Source organism: Centruroides sculpturatus, unplaced genomic scaffold, assembly GCF_000671375.1.
Source record: "Centruroides sculpturatus isolate CEXI.00-Female unplaced genomic scaffold, Cexi_2.0 scaffold551, whole genome shotgun sequence".
Lineage (NCBI taxonomy): Eukaryota > Metazoa > Arthropoda > Arachnida > Scorpiones > Buthidae > Centruroides > Centruroides sculpturatus.
In genome coordinates this window covers 67,979-84,623 of record NW_019385025.1, presented here as the reverse complement: position 1 = coordinate 84,623, position 16,645 = coordinate 67,979, and the positions used below count along the sequence as shown (strand labels likewise).

General features: G+C 31.1%; 1 protein-coding gene across 1 annotated transcript in view; it reads right to left on the bottom strand.

Annotated features, from left to right (window-relative positions):
* LOC111633584 (multidrug resistance-associated protein 4-like) overlaps nt 1-16,645 on the bottom strand; it is a 43,481-nt gene that overhangs the window by 13,771 nt on the left and 13,065 nt on the right. Inside the window, exons 10-13 of the mRNA XM_023378192.1 lie at nt 16,381-16,460; nt 10,942-11,265; nt 2,720-2,917; nt 2,486-2,641 (exon numbers count right to left, since the gene is read on the bottom strand). Coding sequence (XP_023233960.1) covers nt 2,486-2,641; nt 2,720-2,917; nt 10,942-11,265; nt 16,381-16,460 — 758 coding nt within the window. The remainder of the gene's footprint in view (nt 1-2,485; nt 2,642-2,719; nt 2,918-10,941; nt 11,266-16,380; nt 16,461-16,645) is intronic.

The window sequence follows — 16,645 nt, the reverse complement described above, 5'->3', positions numbered from 1 at the left end:
TAGAGCGTCGATTTTCCGAAAGTCAATCATCCGAAAGAATTCCAGTCGGCAAATTTAAATTTTCGCCGGTGCTGTGGCGCTTCAATCTTTCGCTATGTCTTGGGCTACTCAAATATTTTATGTTTTTGATACTAAATTAACTTCTGAAGTATAATTTTTTATTTTTTTATATTTTTCAATATATTTATTTTGTTTGTACAAAATAAAAAAATAATTTTTAACGATACAATAGTCTTTGTTAGGCTTAACATCGACGAAATTTCAACGCGAAGCGACACGCAACGGAGAAAAATTTCGACATCGGATACGTTAAACTATTTTTTCGTACGTAAATAAGTTATCCGAAATATCAGTTATCCGGACAACCCCAGTCCCCAATTAATTTGGATAATCGACGCTCTACTGTACTTCTTCCAAAACATCCTACACACGTTATATATTTAGATCTGGAGATTATTTATTGTTATGAATATCATCAATGTAAAAAAATGAAGCAAGAAGCAGCATACATTTCTCAAAAACACATTTATGGTTAATTAATATGATTTACAATTTATCCATTGTTAATTACTTGGATATGTAAATAAATACAGCGAAAAATCCTTATCATGATACTACAATACCTGTATTAAGTTAAAACATATTTATAAACTTATAATATTCTAAAACTTTTAACTCTTTGTGGCACAGACAATTCCCCCTAGTTGCACAGATTTTTTTTTAATTTAAAAAAATGGAAAAGGACATTTCCAACTGAATGAAACTGTAAATAAAATATTAAACTGTATGACTGAGTAACTGTAACTTTTCGAGGTGGGTCAAATTATATTCCACCATACATAAAAAGCTAAGCAAAAGGTGGGAATGTTTTTAACCCACGTAACACCAAAGAATTGAAAGGATTTTTTTACTCACAGAACTTTGCTTGCAGCAGAAGATGATAAATTTCTTTCTCTTTCTAGATGGTAGTTCATATCGAGTCTTTTGGCTATACATCTTTAATCCAATCGTAATGCGACCAAAAAGCCAGCATTATAGAATGTATAGAATGGCCTAATCGCGCGCGGGTAAAGAATGCCTTCCGGGAGAACTTTTATGGGGAAACTGGCCTCTTTTTAGGCGTCATCGACATGGAGGAAACCCGGAAAACTCCACGTTGCCAGCCTGTCCAAGCGCGGCGCGAACCCACGACCGAACTCCCAGTGTTCAGAGTTAAGTCCACCCCAAGTGCAAGGACATAGACCTTCACTTAACACACCCCGTTATAAACTTTGTATTCTATTGCTTCTGTTATCGAGGATACTGTACCATGTTTGGTGGATTTCTCTGCCAAAGTTATTATTTATTCTGTTGGTCTGTCGTTTTATGTAAATACGTTCATATAAATGTCTTTTAAATTTGTTTTTTTTATTTAATTTTTATCGTATCTAAAGCAATATCACAACCCTCTTTATTACAATGATCTGCTACTGCCGAATTTTCATAATTCCCTTTTATCATACTAATTTGTTCTTTTATACGAATTTTTAGTTTACTCCTTGTCTCTCCCATATATGTTCTTTTTTGCCCACCTGCAATCAAATGAATAAACTACATCTTTTTCTTCCATTTTATCTGCTTTTTTAATCTCTCTGTAATTTAAATGTTTTTGGGTTGAATCTAGTTTTTCTGGTATTAAGTTTATTTTATTAGCCAATATGTTCTTTACTCTTTCAAATAGTTTAGTTATATACAAGGATTTATCTGGGTATTTATTGGCATATCGAAGTAATTAACAATAGAAAAATTGTAAGTTATTTTAACATCTATATATCATTTCTCAAGTGTATTCATTTACATATTGAAGCAATTAACGATAAAGAAATTGTTAGAAATGAAAACAACTATATATTATTGTTGGGTAGTTTTTGTTATATATTATTTTAAATTTCTATAAATTTTGATATAGCGCCATGCTTTTGTAAACCTGCTGAAAAGAAACCTGAAGGTTCAAAACACAAAGAAAGTATGTAAAGCATAATATGAGGAAAAAATGAAAATTGTTTTCTGAATAAGTTTTTCCTCGGTTGCAAAAACCAAAACACTGTTGCGATACCTTCTATTAATTAATAATAATAACTCAGTCAGTCCTCATATACAAAGATTTAACGAATTGTGTTAAATAGTGTGTTGTGTCATCTGTTATAAGATGTTATTAAAAAATAACTTTTATATTATGAATTATTATAATATGGTAATTATCTTAATTTTGCAAAAACAGATAAGTTTCTCAATATGTGAAGTTAATAAGAGAACGTTGTCAAGCATTGCATTTATACTAATTAATGTCAAAAATTGAATTCAATTGATACAAGAAAAATTTGTTCAATCCTAAAACCAGTAGTGTTGAGAAAAATCTACATAAAATGCAAAGATAAGATGAAAGTTAAATAAATTATATTTTTTAAGCCTAAATAATTTATGGAATCGTNTAAATTTTATTTACTTGAGGAATGATGGATAATTTACTGCGTAGATTTCGAAGACCAATATTTTTAGTGTCAATTCCATCGATAGTTATTCTTCCCATTGGTTCTGTCATGCGAAATAACGAAGCAATAATAGAACTCTTTCCAGCTCCTGTTCTCCCAACAATTCCTATCTGCAGTTAATAAATAATAAAAATCATATGAAAACGATAGTCATTAGCAATACTGTTTGGAATTTTCAGATATATTACTTTTTCTCCAGAGTGAATACAAAATGATAAATTCTTTAAAACAGTATTTTTATTGTTGGTATATTGTAGAGAAACAGTATCGAATTGAATTTCTCCTTCTTGTGGCCAATCTTGGGGTGGTTGTTTATTAGGTGAACTTTCGTACGATGCTTCTGACTTTAATTTGCTGTAATCCAGTATACGTTTTACTGAGTTCATCTGCAAAATTTACTTTTTATGAAATAACACAAAGTACTTACTCTAATTTATCCTAACTTATATGTATTATGTAGAAGTTCAAAACAATAATGATAAAGATATCTTTTATAAGAATAGTTGTAATAAACATGATTTATGTTTAATTGTCTTCAACTTTTTATTCTGATTAATATTACATGTAAGAAATTGTTGTTAGATAATAAAATTAACAGTTTAGAGTAAATAAAGAAAATAGACTTTTTATTAACTAACTGGGAAGAAAGTTTTTGTTTACATAGTCATAAAACAATTAGTGGTTTATTGACATTGGCAACAGAAAGAAGTTCAGAGTCAACTCGTTCACTTCTGCAAAAGGAATTGAATTTTCTTCCCTGTTTCTTTAAAAATGCTTTCATTTTACTTTATAGTAATTTGTCTTTGTGTGTCTTAACACTAAGGCAAATTACCATATAGTAATAAATAATTTGTTGTGTTATCTGTTATAGGATAATATAAAAGCTATTTTTAATAACATCAGTTATTATAATATGATAACAATTTTAAAAGGGTAGAAACGAGTTTCTTTATATTGTCTGTGAAGTTAACTTTAATGTTTCACAACGTTCTCTCTAATTGACGTGCTTTTTCAGAGTATTGATAAAATATATAGTTGATACGGATAGATTTGAATTAAGCTTAAATAATTTTTGGAATGCTACGTTTATATTACATTTGTCTTATTTTTCTAATAGTTTTCAAATGAAATATAAAACTAAGATAAATTTTTTTGTTTTTTGTGTTTATATGTATTTAGCAGTTATTGGAGTTCCTGGGAAGTCAACACTACATAGCTAGAAAACTGTGTTCAAATTTAAACAAATAAACAAACTATGTGTCAATCTGTAACACTTCAATTGATTTATAGAGTTAAATTTGTTAATTTTTCGAATTTCCAGATAAAAGTATATTATAATAAACATAATTTGAAATTAATAAACGGCATTTATTTTAATCCACATGCAAGAAGAACTCAACAGTGACCGACGGATATATCTGTCAAGGGCAATCGTGTGGCACTGGTGAACGACGGATATATCCACAAAATTATTTTGCGAATACCGCCCAAAACTACCGCGGGAAAAAATTCACATTAAAAAAAGGAATTATGTAACAATAAAAAAAAAATTTTTAACACTAAACATACTGTAATTGTTTAGAATGTCTTTTTTCAAAACGGTAATGAGAAAAAACACGTGGGAAAATACTTTAAAAATTTCCAACGTTTATTTTCTACTACATAGGAATAGCACCATACCTGACTAATCCACTGCTGAAAGGTTAGAATTACTAATTTTAAACTACTTTTCAACTACTTTTTACTAATAATTTCATAACATTCTAATGAGTAATGTTATAGTCTCACATTGTGAAAAACACAGTATAGATATGTGATTTTACAATGTTCGAAATTATTTTCTATGAATTAAAAATTGAAAAAGTACTTAATACTTACATTGTNTAATAATATAATAAAAAATTATCAAAAAGTATATAAATTAAGAAAAATATCACAAAATAGAAATTTTTGAGTTAACAAAACACCACCTGGACAAAAATATGTGAAAAAGACAGTAGGCAACACACTACCATCAAGTGCTGGCATCTGTTGTCAATAAATTTCATAAAAATCGATTTTTAGTAGGGTAATGACAGATCAGTACCCTGGTCAACAAAGAGGCTTCATAAGTATATACAGTAGACCCCCAATAATAAAGTAAATACGTTCCGTGCTTTATGAAATTCATGTTATACGAGTCCTTAAATCTATGAGCCAATCACAGCCCGGCACATATGCAGTTTATGGAGTATGGCTGTTTGATAGATTTTCTTCCATAAAATTATTCGATTCTAGACTAATTTGACTCAACATTTCCAAAACACGTATAATTTTTTGGGAATAATCCATACAAACTATGCTTTAAACAAAAAATTGTAGGATTACTTACGGAGTGTGCATCGTTCGAAGATGCCATAGNTTAAATTTATATACTAATTAATTTTTGTACTCCAGAATGCATCATTTCTATACTACTAATATATACTTGATTATATAGATTTGAATTAAGCTTAAATAATTTTTGGAATGCTACGTTTATATTACATTTGTCTTATTTTTCTAATAGTTTTCAGATGAAATATAAAACTAAGATAATTTTTTTCTTTTTGTGTTTATATGTATTTATCAGTTATTGGGGTGCCTGGGAAGTAAACACTCAATAGCTAGAAAACTGTGTTCAAATTTAAACAAATATACAAACTATGTGTCAATCTGTAACACTTCACTTGATTTATATAGTTAAATTTGATAATTTTTTGAATTTCCAGATAAAAGTATATTAGAATAAACGTAATTTGAAATGAATAAACGGCATTTATTTTAATCCACATGCATGAAAAACTCAGCAGTGACCGACGAATATATCTGTCAAGGGCAATCGTGTGGCATTGGTGAAAAATTATTTTGCTGATACCGCGGTAAAAAAAAAATTCACATTAAAAAAGGAATTATTTAACAATAAAAAAAGATTTTTCTTAACACTAAACATACTGTAACTGTTTAGAAAGTCTTTTTTCAAAACGGTAATGAGAAAAAACACGTGGGAAAATACTTTTAAAATTTCCAACGCTTATTATTTACAACACAGGGATAGCACCATACCTGACTAATCCACTGCTGAAAGGGTAAAACCGTACATTTAAATTTTTACTAATAATTTCATAACATTATAATGAGTAACGCTATAGTCTCACATTGTGAAAAACACAGTATAGATATGTGATTTTACAGTGTTCGAAATTATTTTCTATAAATTAAAAATTGAAAAAGTACTTAATACTTACATTGTAAATGTATATTGAAAAAAATACAAAATTCATAACTACAGGAGAAATAATGTAACTAGAAAAAATGCAACAATTTCGAGAAATTTCACGCTATGCTATTATTCCCCTTACAGGATCCAGGCATTTTGATTCATAAAAATATTGAAGTACTCTTTAAAATTTGAACAGTATTGTACTGATTTTGTTTGCAAATATTTTATTGTATTATAAATTTTTAATTCTGTATAGTTACGTGGGTGACAAAAATCGATTTCNTCATTTAATTAAAATACGTGTTTTTCATAATTTTCTTATAAATGCAATTTCTTCCATTAAACTTATATACTATATTTTTAATTTATATTATACAATATAATTTCAAATTACTTACATTTTCCTTCCATCAGTTTTATGCTTTTTAACACTCGGCTAAATATCGTCCATAAAATACAGAATAACACTGAGAGGACAAAGGTCAATATGAGAAGATAAGGACAGAAAATCGCTTGAAGAACAGACATGCCCACCATAAGAAGATATCCCTGACATGAAAGAGTATAAATTGTTAATAAACACGCAGTAATTTACGACATGCAATATTTTTATTATTATAATATTTCTGATATTTTACACATTTATGAGCTACATTATTTATAAAACAAATATATCGAGTTATAATGTGATATTTAATAAATAATTTCTTTAAAAAAATGAGTTATTGTACTAAAAACATTGAAAGAAATTTGCTTAATGGTTAAAAAAAAATTATATCCTTATAATTATCATTTACTTCAGAAATTACTCTCAGCATGAACATTGCAAATTGTCCAACACCTTATTTGCTGAGAAAAACTTTCTTGAAAGTTTTTTTACCTATTTCAAATATCATTACAGTTGACCCCCTATAACACGTGTTCCTATAATTATGATTCCTGTAAGACAGCGAAAAATTGCAACGGTATCCGTACAAACCTGGTAAAAAAAACTCTTATAATTCGGTAAAACGTCATCAGGCAGTTTAACTACTTTGCGCTGTCCAGCGCCACGCTACAAAAAATTTAGGCGAGTAAGTTGTTTACTATCGTCTGTACAGTATGTAAATTAGGTACCGTAAGTCTAATACAGTACTGTAATTTTATACATATCTTGTGAAAGAAACATTTCTTATTCAACGGCCATAAAAATTATTTATATTAATGATGTCTCCAAAGTTCAACGAAGTTTTCGCAGGAAAATAACTTATCAGAAATCGCCCGCCGTTCAGTGCGCTGTTTCGCGACGAAAACAAGGTTGAGCAATGGCGACGTCGAACGGTACACACTCGGTAAGTAATCCTACAATTTTTTGTTTATAGCATAGTTTATACGGATTATTCCCAAAAAATTATACATAATTTGGAAGTGTTGAATCGAATTAGTCTAGAATCGATTAATTTTATAGAAGAAAACCTTTCAAATAGCCGTAGTCCGTAAACTTCACACGTGTCGGGCTGTGATCGGCAAGGACTGGTACAAAATTGATTCATAAAGAACGGAACGTATCTACTGTGTTATAGGGGGTCGACTGTATTGTCAAGTTTGTTACTATTTGGAACAGTCACAAATATCACAAGTTAGGTGCTTTGCTTTCATATATATCCTGTTAATAAATTAAAAATTAAGTTAAGATATACATACGTAAACAAATGTTTAATAAAAATTATATATTAAACCTATTTTCCTCTAAATTATCTTCTAAGAAAAGGTTGGTGTCAATTGTATTGTATGTATTTTTTAATGTCATTTGTCAGTTTTAAGTTGTTTCCAGCTGTCTGTTGTTGGACAATTAAAAAGGATAATTCTGCACAGACCCAAAATTTTTGTATGGTCATAATATTGATTTAATCAGTAAAATTAATCCTTGGATCCTCGTTACTAATTACACATATATATACAGGGTGTTTCAAAACTACGTCAGAAATGTAAAGGCAGGTAGAAGGGACATAAATAAACAGATTTCGTATAGAAATATAGGTGCGGAAATGCAGCAAAAAGGCATTGTTGAGTTTGGCAGATGAAAGCGCTTTGCTGGCTTGAATTGTCATTCTCTGAACGGATTTTGAGAAACATGCATCGTTACACCAATGTGGAGCTTGCCAATATGTATTTCACATATGGGGCTGTGCAAAGAAATGGAGATGCTGCTCATGGAGCAATTGCCGAATAGTAATCTGCTGGATCGCTGAATATTTGAGCGTCTTTATCGGGAGTTGTGCGTGGAAATCTCTCCATGTACATCCTTTGAGTAGCAGCTCCATTTCCTTGCGCAGCCCCATATATGAAAGACATATCGGCAAGCTCCGCATAGATGTATCGATGCATGTTGCTCAAAATCCGTGCAGGGAATGACGATTCAAGCCAGAAAAGTGCTTTCATCTACCGAACTCAACAGTGCTCTCTTGCTGCATTTCTGCACCCACATTCCTATATGAAATCTGCTTATTTAGTTCTCACANAATAAGCGATTTCGAATTTTTTACAGGAAAAATAAAATGTTGGAAAAGTGTATTGAAAAGTATACTTCAATCTGCTTATTGAACATATTTGATTGGAAAGATTTTCTATTACAATTTAGTCTCTTTCTGCTGTTTTTCACACCTGATTTTTGTTTATAAAACTTGCAATTATAAAAGATAGTGTAAATATTCGGTGTTTGTGTAATATAAGTGTAATATTGTGGCGTATGCTGATAGGAAGGTTTATCTCTTGCATAAAGTTAATATTAAAATAATAAATGTAAGTACGACTCTTACAAAAAAAAATTTTTGTTTCAGTCATTTCTTTCGATGTTCGCACCATCAGCAGTTCATAAAATCACAAATACTCACGGAGACGACCTTCCTTTTTAGGCTACTGCCTCTGTAGTTNTTTAAATCCTAACCAAGTTAAAATATCATTAATTATACTTAGACCCATATCAGAAGAATTATTAAAAAAACAATTGCAATTTGTTATGCGATAGAATTGTTCGAATGCGTACAAGTACAAATTGAGAAGGAAGCTCTGTGGGGATTCCCTGTTTTCGCCAGTCCTGTCAACTTCTACCATAGAGCAGGACTATGAGCTTTCGCGCGCCACCGGATGGTTCAACCTGCCGACAGACGTTTCGCATTTCATCTTAATTCTGATAAATGCCAATAGAGGCGCTGTTAACGCTATAATATAAATAAGAATACAGTATAGTAATTGCGCGCCGGTCGGAATTTTTTCTCCATGCGAAGACATTTCTTATGCTGTAAGTAGAGNACTTACTAATTAATGTAGAATAGACACTGTTAGTATATCTTTCTGAAAAAAGAAGTGAGAACAGTCATATATTAATGGCTTCTAGAACTTCCAAATTATTCATAAAATTTTTGGTGTTTTTATCTTTATTGAATACACTGTACCTCAGTAACTGAACATTTTTTCTAACTCTAATTTATTATTTTTCATTATTTTTTATAATTTATTTTACACACATATAAATATTAAAAAGTATTACAATCTTACTCTTATGGAAAAATTAATAGTGAAAGGTAAGGCATCATCCATAATACTGACATCTTTTGAAAACCTATTTAATATTTTTCCTAAAAATATATGAAAATATGACAAATTAATTAACGTAGTTTTTTATGTCAATCGTATTTTCTAAGATATCATTTTTATTTATAGTAATACCATATACTAAATCAGTAATGTTAATGTTTTTTAGGGTGATGTTTTACTGGTTTTTTATACTTCAAATTTTGGACAACGCAGAGTTCCAACATGAAAACTTTCAGTTGGTTTTAAAATAACAGATATTTATATTTTTGTCTTAATTAATCAATCATTGTTTCCTTCATCCTAATGAACTGACTTGCTAATAAGACATCTTACAGATACCACAGTACTGCAGAGAGTTGATCGCGTTACATAATGCCAAATTAAGAGGCCTATAAAATAATCTAAATGCCATGGCTCCAGTTTTGATTATGCTCGATCTGCCATGTTGTGAAATTATAGCCCTACATGGAAGTTTTCACTGTAGAATGAATTCTTTTAAAAATATTCACGTTCAAACGGTTCTATTCTTCCATACAGGCTTTCCGTAAGCCTGCCATTGTTTCTGGACGACGGCTTTCCAGAACTCGGTTTAATAGTCCAAATGAACATTAGTCCACTAAATTCGCGTCAGATGACTTCATGAAAATGTCACCGAAAGGGATAATATGGATTCCCGTTTTCTGTTCCAATACATGGATGAAATCTCGAGTCAATTTGGAGGTATGACTAAAAGCTGTGTCTTGATGCACGTATACAATTGTTTGGTCATTTCCGTACAAAGTAAGGATGTCTTCACGGTACAGAGGTTCTAGAACGTTATTCTGATAGTATATCGAATTAATTTTAACATTTTTTCAACTTTTCTGATGTTCAGTTTACCATGAAAACAATAACCTGCAATGACAATAAAGCCTGACAGATAGCTTTCGCGACATTCCATGAACCATTTTTGGTATGGTCNTATCTCACAAAATTCTGATCACAATATCATCGCAATACATTCAAAACACTAATCTTTATGATAAGAAAAGCAGCTTAAAAAACATACTATGTAAACTAAAGTAACTGAACTGAAACATACTCAGCATTTTTTTTCTAATTTTTTTGAGAAAATAGTCTGTCTCGTGGTTTCAATCTGCATGCACATCTGTTGAATAGAGACTGCTCATGATGGCTACAGATTTGCACTTTGTGAGGAAAAGTGTAAGCTTTAAGCCCCAAGCCCGAGAAACCTCGGGCAAGTAACATAGCGTTACATAAAAAGCGGTCCTTAAAGAAATTTTTTTTGNTAATAATACAATATTTATTAATTATATTTATTCTTTCTTAAAAACAGCTAATAACATTTTAAAATAAATATTATTTGAAATATCAAACAGATTTTTTAAATCCGACTCAGATTGTGTTATTGTGATTTGTTGTCATAAGATATATGGAAAGAATAATAAGCAAATTTGTGGTGTATGCTGATAAGAAGGTTTATCTCTTGCAAAAAGTTTATATTTTAAGAGAAATTTGATTTACCTTGAGAAAGAAATTTCGCTGTTCGTTTGAAATTTATATTAACCATAGGGTTCGTGTTATATGTATTACCTGAAATTCCGCTTCAGATGAATACTTAATAACATGTTGAAAGTTTGTAATTAATACTATTCCATAATTTATAATAAGTCCAATTTGGCTTCCTGCATCATCTAAACTTGCAATNTCCACTAAAGTCGCGTCAGATGACTTCATGAAAATGTCACCGAAAGGGATAATATGGATTCCCGTTTTCTGTTCCAATACATGGATGAAATCTCGAGTCAATTTGGAGGTATGACTAAAAGCTGTGTCTTGATGCACGTATACAATTGTTTGGTCATTTTCGTACAAAGTAAGGATGTCTTCACGGTACAGAGGTTCTAGAACGTTATTCTGATAGTATATCGAATTAATTTTAACATTTTTTCAACTTTTCTGATGTTCAGTTTACCATGAAAACAATAACCTGCAATGACAATAAAGCCTGACAGATAGCTTTCGCGACATTCCATGAACCATTTTTGGTATGGTCTCCCATCTGATAGTCTGCAGTAAATTGCCGCGATTTGTTACAGTTATTCATGTGCAGCCACGCTTCATCTAGCGTGACTACAAACTGCCACTTGTTTACCGAAAGATACTTCTCGTACAGTTTTCGGCAGTTGGTCTTTCGTTTTTGGATATGACAGCAGCTCATAAACTTGACTTTTATGGAATTTCTCCAGTTTCAAATTCTTTTGAATGATGGCATGAACTGTGCATTAGGCTATCCTGGTGGTTTGCCCAGGACATTCTCGTAGGCACATTGAGATAGAATGCGGAAGCCTACTGGAAGAAATTGACCAGTGGGGAAAAAAGAACAAACTGCTCTTTAATCTAAAGAAAACCAAAGCCCTGATATTTGCTAAGAACTTTTCATCGGTCCTAGAGAAAAAACCTCCAATCATTAAGATGGGAAGTAAAAACATTAAAGTATTAAAACACATGAAATACCAGGGAAAACCATAGACAATAGGTTAGGCTGGAATATGCATATAAAACAATTGAAGACGAAAACCAATATTCAATAAGTTAGGCCAGGTCGCCAAGGCCCCTGGCCTAGTTTATTGAATATAATATTGCTTTTCGTCTTCATAGAAGCAATGGAAGCGATAGATGACAATATGTTTATACCGATTATGACCTATGCAGCATCAGCCTGGAGTGGAAAGTTCAGCAATACTATTCAAAAAAAGAGTCTTCGGCAGGCATTTCTAAGGCTGACGAAATGCTATAAAACTACTTCTACCGAGGCGCTAATGGTTCTAGCAGGCAAGGCGCCTATCGAACTACTGATTGAGGAAAGGGCCAAGAGGAAAGGGCTAAAGAAAAATGAAGAAAATAACATGATTAATCTACCTATACAGCTAAGTAATTTTGATCGAGACAGTCCTGTCAAGAATTTGTCACATCTAGCCAAGAGTGGTGGTGTTAATGTAAAGGCTGATAACCAATTAGGAAGGGTATATACACAGACGACTCTAGGTCAGAATCTGGGACTGGGACCAGATTCTGACCTGAGTTACGAATGTTGTTACGAATGCAATGAAGAAACTCATAATGACAAGTTTACGTTGAAGTCGTATTGCTCCAATTATCAGTCTGAGCTATTGCCCATTGATAAGGCAGTGGAATGGTGCATAGAATGCCAAAGGAAGAGTGTGTATTAATACAGACAGTCGGAGTGCTCTACAGGCCCTAACTGATAGGAGATCCACACATCAGCAAGTGTTCAGGACACAGACTAAGTTAAAGGAAAATGGTTTGATTGAGAAAATTCAATTCAAATGGGTCAGAACACACACTGGTATTATAGGAAATGAAAGAGGCGACAAAAGGGAACGATAAGGTGTTTCACACTATCCTGAAATGTTGGGGAAAGAAGACACTTAGGGCTGAAACAATAGAAAAGTAGCAAGATATGTGGAAAAATAGCACGAATGCCCGTAAGACGTTCGAATACTTTTTAAATGTAGAGGAAAGACTCTTCCGTTTTAAATGGTTCAGAAGAAAGTGAGAAGCAATGATATATCTCTCTGGGTATGACGGTCTATGAGAACATAGAAGAAGATTTAACCTGAATAGTGAGAATATGTGTGTATGTGGAGAGGAGATAGAGACCCTCAGTGACCTTGTGTACGAATGCATACAATTGCAGTTGGAAAGGCATTACCTGGAATTGATTGCAAAAGACGAAGGAATGCAATGGCCCTGTGGGGGTCTATTATTTAATTAGAAGAGAAAAAACATATAATCAACTCATTGACTTTATAATAAAGATATTAAAGAGAAAGTAGCTCATATTAATTTGTAAAACAACTTCCTGACGAGCGGTTCAGTAGCTTGTAATTTCTATCTTTTATATTAACACTATAACTTGAATTAAGAAGTATGAACTTTAAAGAATAAAGTACCTAAAGCCCTGTTATGCATTAGAGGTGCAATTAAGACTGATTTCCTAAAGGAAAAACTATGATTCCCCATGAAAAAAAAAAAAAAAAAATGTATCTCAAATCGTAAAACGATAAAACCACGATTTTTGCACATTTTAATAATTTGAGTTTGCAAATATTTTGCTTCTGAAAAAGTAGCTACATAACCTGCTCAAAAGTCTGAAATTTTAGGTGGCATATTTGCGATACATAAACCTTACTTATCGAAAGTAAAACTCAGAATATGCAGCAGCACGTAGCCAGTCACTTTTTTCTATTTCCTACAACTGGGACTATGGAAAATATACAAATCGGCATTATGGAACGCGATCAACCTTCTGTGTACTGTACTATAGTGACATTGCATCGAAAACTATGACTACATCGTCATTTTCTGCATGCATGCTAATTCTTCACTTCACGTATATTTTATATTGTGAAGTGAAGAATAAGTAAATTTTGTATTTATTCTAATGGGCCTGAAAATGCAAGAAATAAAGAAATAATCATATCAAATTTCATCTAGCTAAATTATCTGATGTTAAAAGGATTGCCATTCATAGTTGAAAATTGAAAAATAAATGTGTTTATTCTAAACTTGAAATTTTTAAATTGAAAAATTTATGACTTAAAAACTCTTAAAAATATAGAAATGGTTAATGAAAACTGAATGACACTGCTATATAGTAAACAAAACTTTCAATTTTCACATGTGTAATTACATAATTTTCGAGCATAGTTGTAAAAATTAATTTTTCGAATTTAATTGAAAATACTTTCTCTTCACAAGAAATTTCGCAAGAAGTTGCTTAAGTTTCCAAACAAAAATGTTACACTGTATATGTGTGTAAAATTTACTTGTTATTAGTAATACTTTAATAACAAGTAAATTTTCATTAAGTTCAAGATAAAACATATGAAATTATTTTATTTTTTTAGCAGTTGACATTTTTAATACTAAAATTAAATATCATCAATGCCATTCATACAGAAACTACTATGTGAAATTTTCCATAATTGTTTGATCACCGCCAGTGGCAAGCCTCTTTGTACCCTGAACACTGGGAGTTCGGTCATTCGTTCGTGCCTCGCTCGGACTGGCTGGCCACATGGAGTTTTCCGGGTTTTCTGCACGTCTGTAACGCCAAAATAGGGGCCAGTTTTAAAAATCTCCTAAAAGGCATCGCCCAAGTGTTTCGTCGCCATAACTTAACAAACATATTGTTATACCATCCTGAAATATTAATCTAAATAAGTGTCACCCTCCAAAAACACTGTAGTGTACTGTACGGTACATATACAGATAATTGGCTTTTTTTAATGTTTTTGTGTTGAGATGAATCTCAAACATGGAAAATTTCACATATTTTAGAGGATCAGATTTCAGACTATTCGAATACTTTGCCATGATATCTATGTAAGCCACTAAAAAAGTAAAATTAAATAACTATATTTTACATACCAACAGCATTATTATCCAAAAATGATATTGGAGTTCTCATAATACAATGGAGCATTTTATTGTGAAGGTTGATAGAGGCAGCTGTTAAATATTTGTACAATAATAATACAGAAAGTAACATCATGATGTATACTACACATATAAGTCCAAAATAAGCATATATGTTAAATTCTTCAGTATGATAAAAATTTTTGCCTTCAATATTATTCAAAATTGTACTCTTGGATGTAATGTTTTCGAGTTTTCCTATACTTTGGCTATAGATTCTGTTATCTTTCAACCTGAAAATTAAATATAAAATAACAGTTAATTTTTGGGAAGTTCCCAACAGTAGTTTATAAAGATGAAATACTAAAATACATTAAAAATAAACTAATATCTAAAAATTATGTTTTTATCTAGTAGATTGTCAGATTTCAATATATGTATTAGAATACAAAAATTATTTCAGTTCAAATTTAAACAAAAAACTAGCGAATAAATATAGGTCTATATCAATGATTCCCAAACTTTTTCGATCCCTTTCTTCCATAAAGTTATACCCAACGCCCCTAACCCATTTTCTCTTGTGTGAGAAAGGATTGGAAATATTCTTAGGAAAACTTTTCTATGAATCTCACACTTTGTGCCCTTACCGTACATTGTTGTCAACATCTGGAAACCATTAAACGCAATGTTTCCTCTTATCAGTTTAACAGAGCAAAGGGAACGGCTTCAGTGACCCCAATTTTGCCTTTGGTCACTGTTGCCACCCTTGCCTCCAGAGCCCCCATAGATTTACTCATTTTCAACAAGGTAGCGTTATTGCCCACTTTGAGAAACGCTGGTCTAAATTAATTGCTTGTTTTATTTATACTAANGCTGAACTTTGGAAACATCATTAATATAAATTTAATTTTTATGGCCGTTAAATAATAAATAGTTTTTAGTAGGTCCGCTGCTCATTTAAACTCAATGGTTTGTGCAATATCCACTATTGGCCCAGATTCGACCAATCCTGTCACGACAGGAGTCAGCGATGACATTTTATTGTATTATACGAGTCTTTTTTAGCGTGTTTATATGAATACGATCACAGTTTTTGCTGTTATATACGAATCCGTATTATATGAACCACTTTTATAGGGGGTCTGCTATATATATATATCTACTTATGAATAATTTGGAAGTTCTAGAAGCCATTAATGTATGACTGTTCTCACTTCCTTTTGCATAAAGCTATGCTATTTACTATTCTAAACAATTACTATTCTAAATTAATTAGAAAGATTATTATATATGTTTCTGATTTTTATTGAACATCAAAATCCATTATCTCATGGATAATCAACTTACTAATTAATGTAGAATAGACACTGTTAGTATATCTTTCTGAAAAAAGAAGTGAGAACAGTCATATATTAATGGCTTCTAGAACTTCCAAATTATTCATAAAATTTTTGGTGTTTTTATCTTTATTGAATACACTGTACCTCAGTAACTGAACATTTTTTCTAACTCTAATTTATTATTTTTCATTATTTTTTATAATTTATTTTACACACATATAAATATTAAAAAGTATTACAATCTTACTCTTATGGAAAAATTAATAGTGAAAGGTAAGGCATCATCCATAATACTGACATCTTTTGAAAACCTATTTAATATTTTTCCTAAAAATATATGAAAATATGACAAATTAATTAACGTAGTTTTTTATGTCAATCGTATTTTCTAAGATATCATTTTTATTTATAGTAATACCATATACTAAATCAGTAATGTTAATGTTTTTTAGGGTGATGTTTTACTGGTTTTTTATACTTCAAATTTTGGACAACGCATTGTCCATAATTTA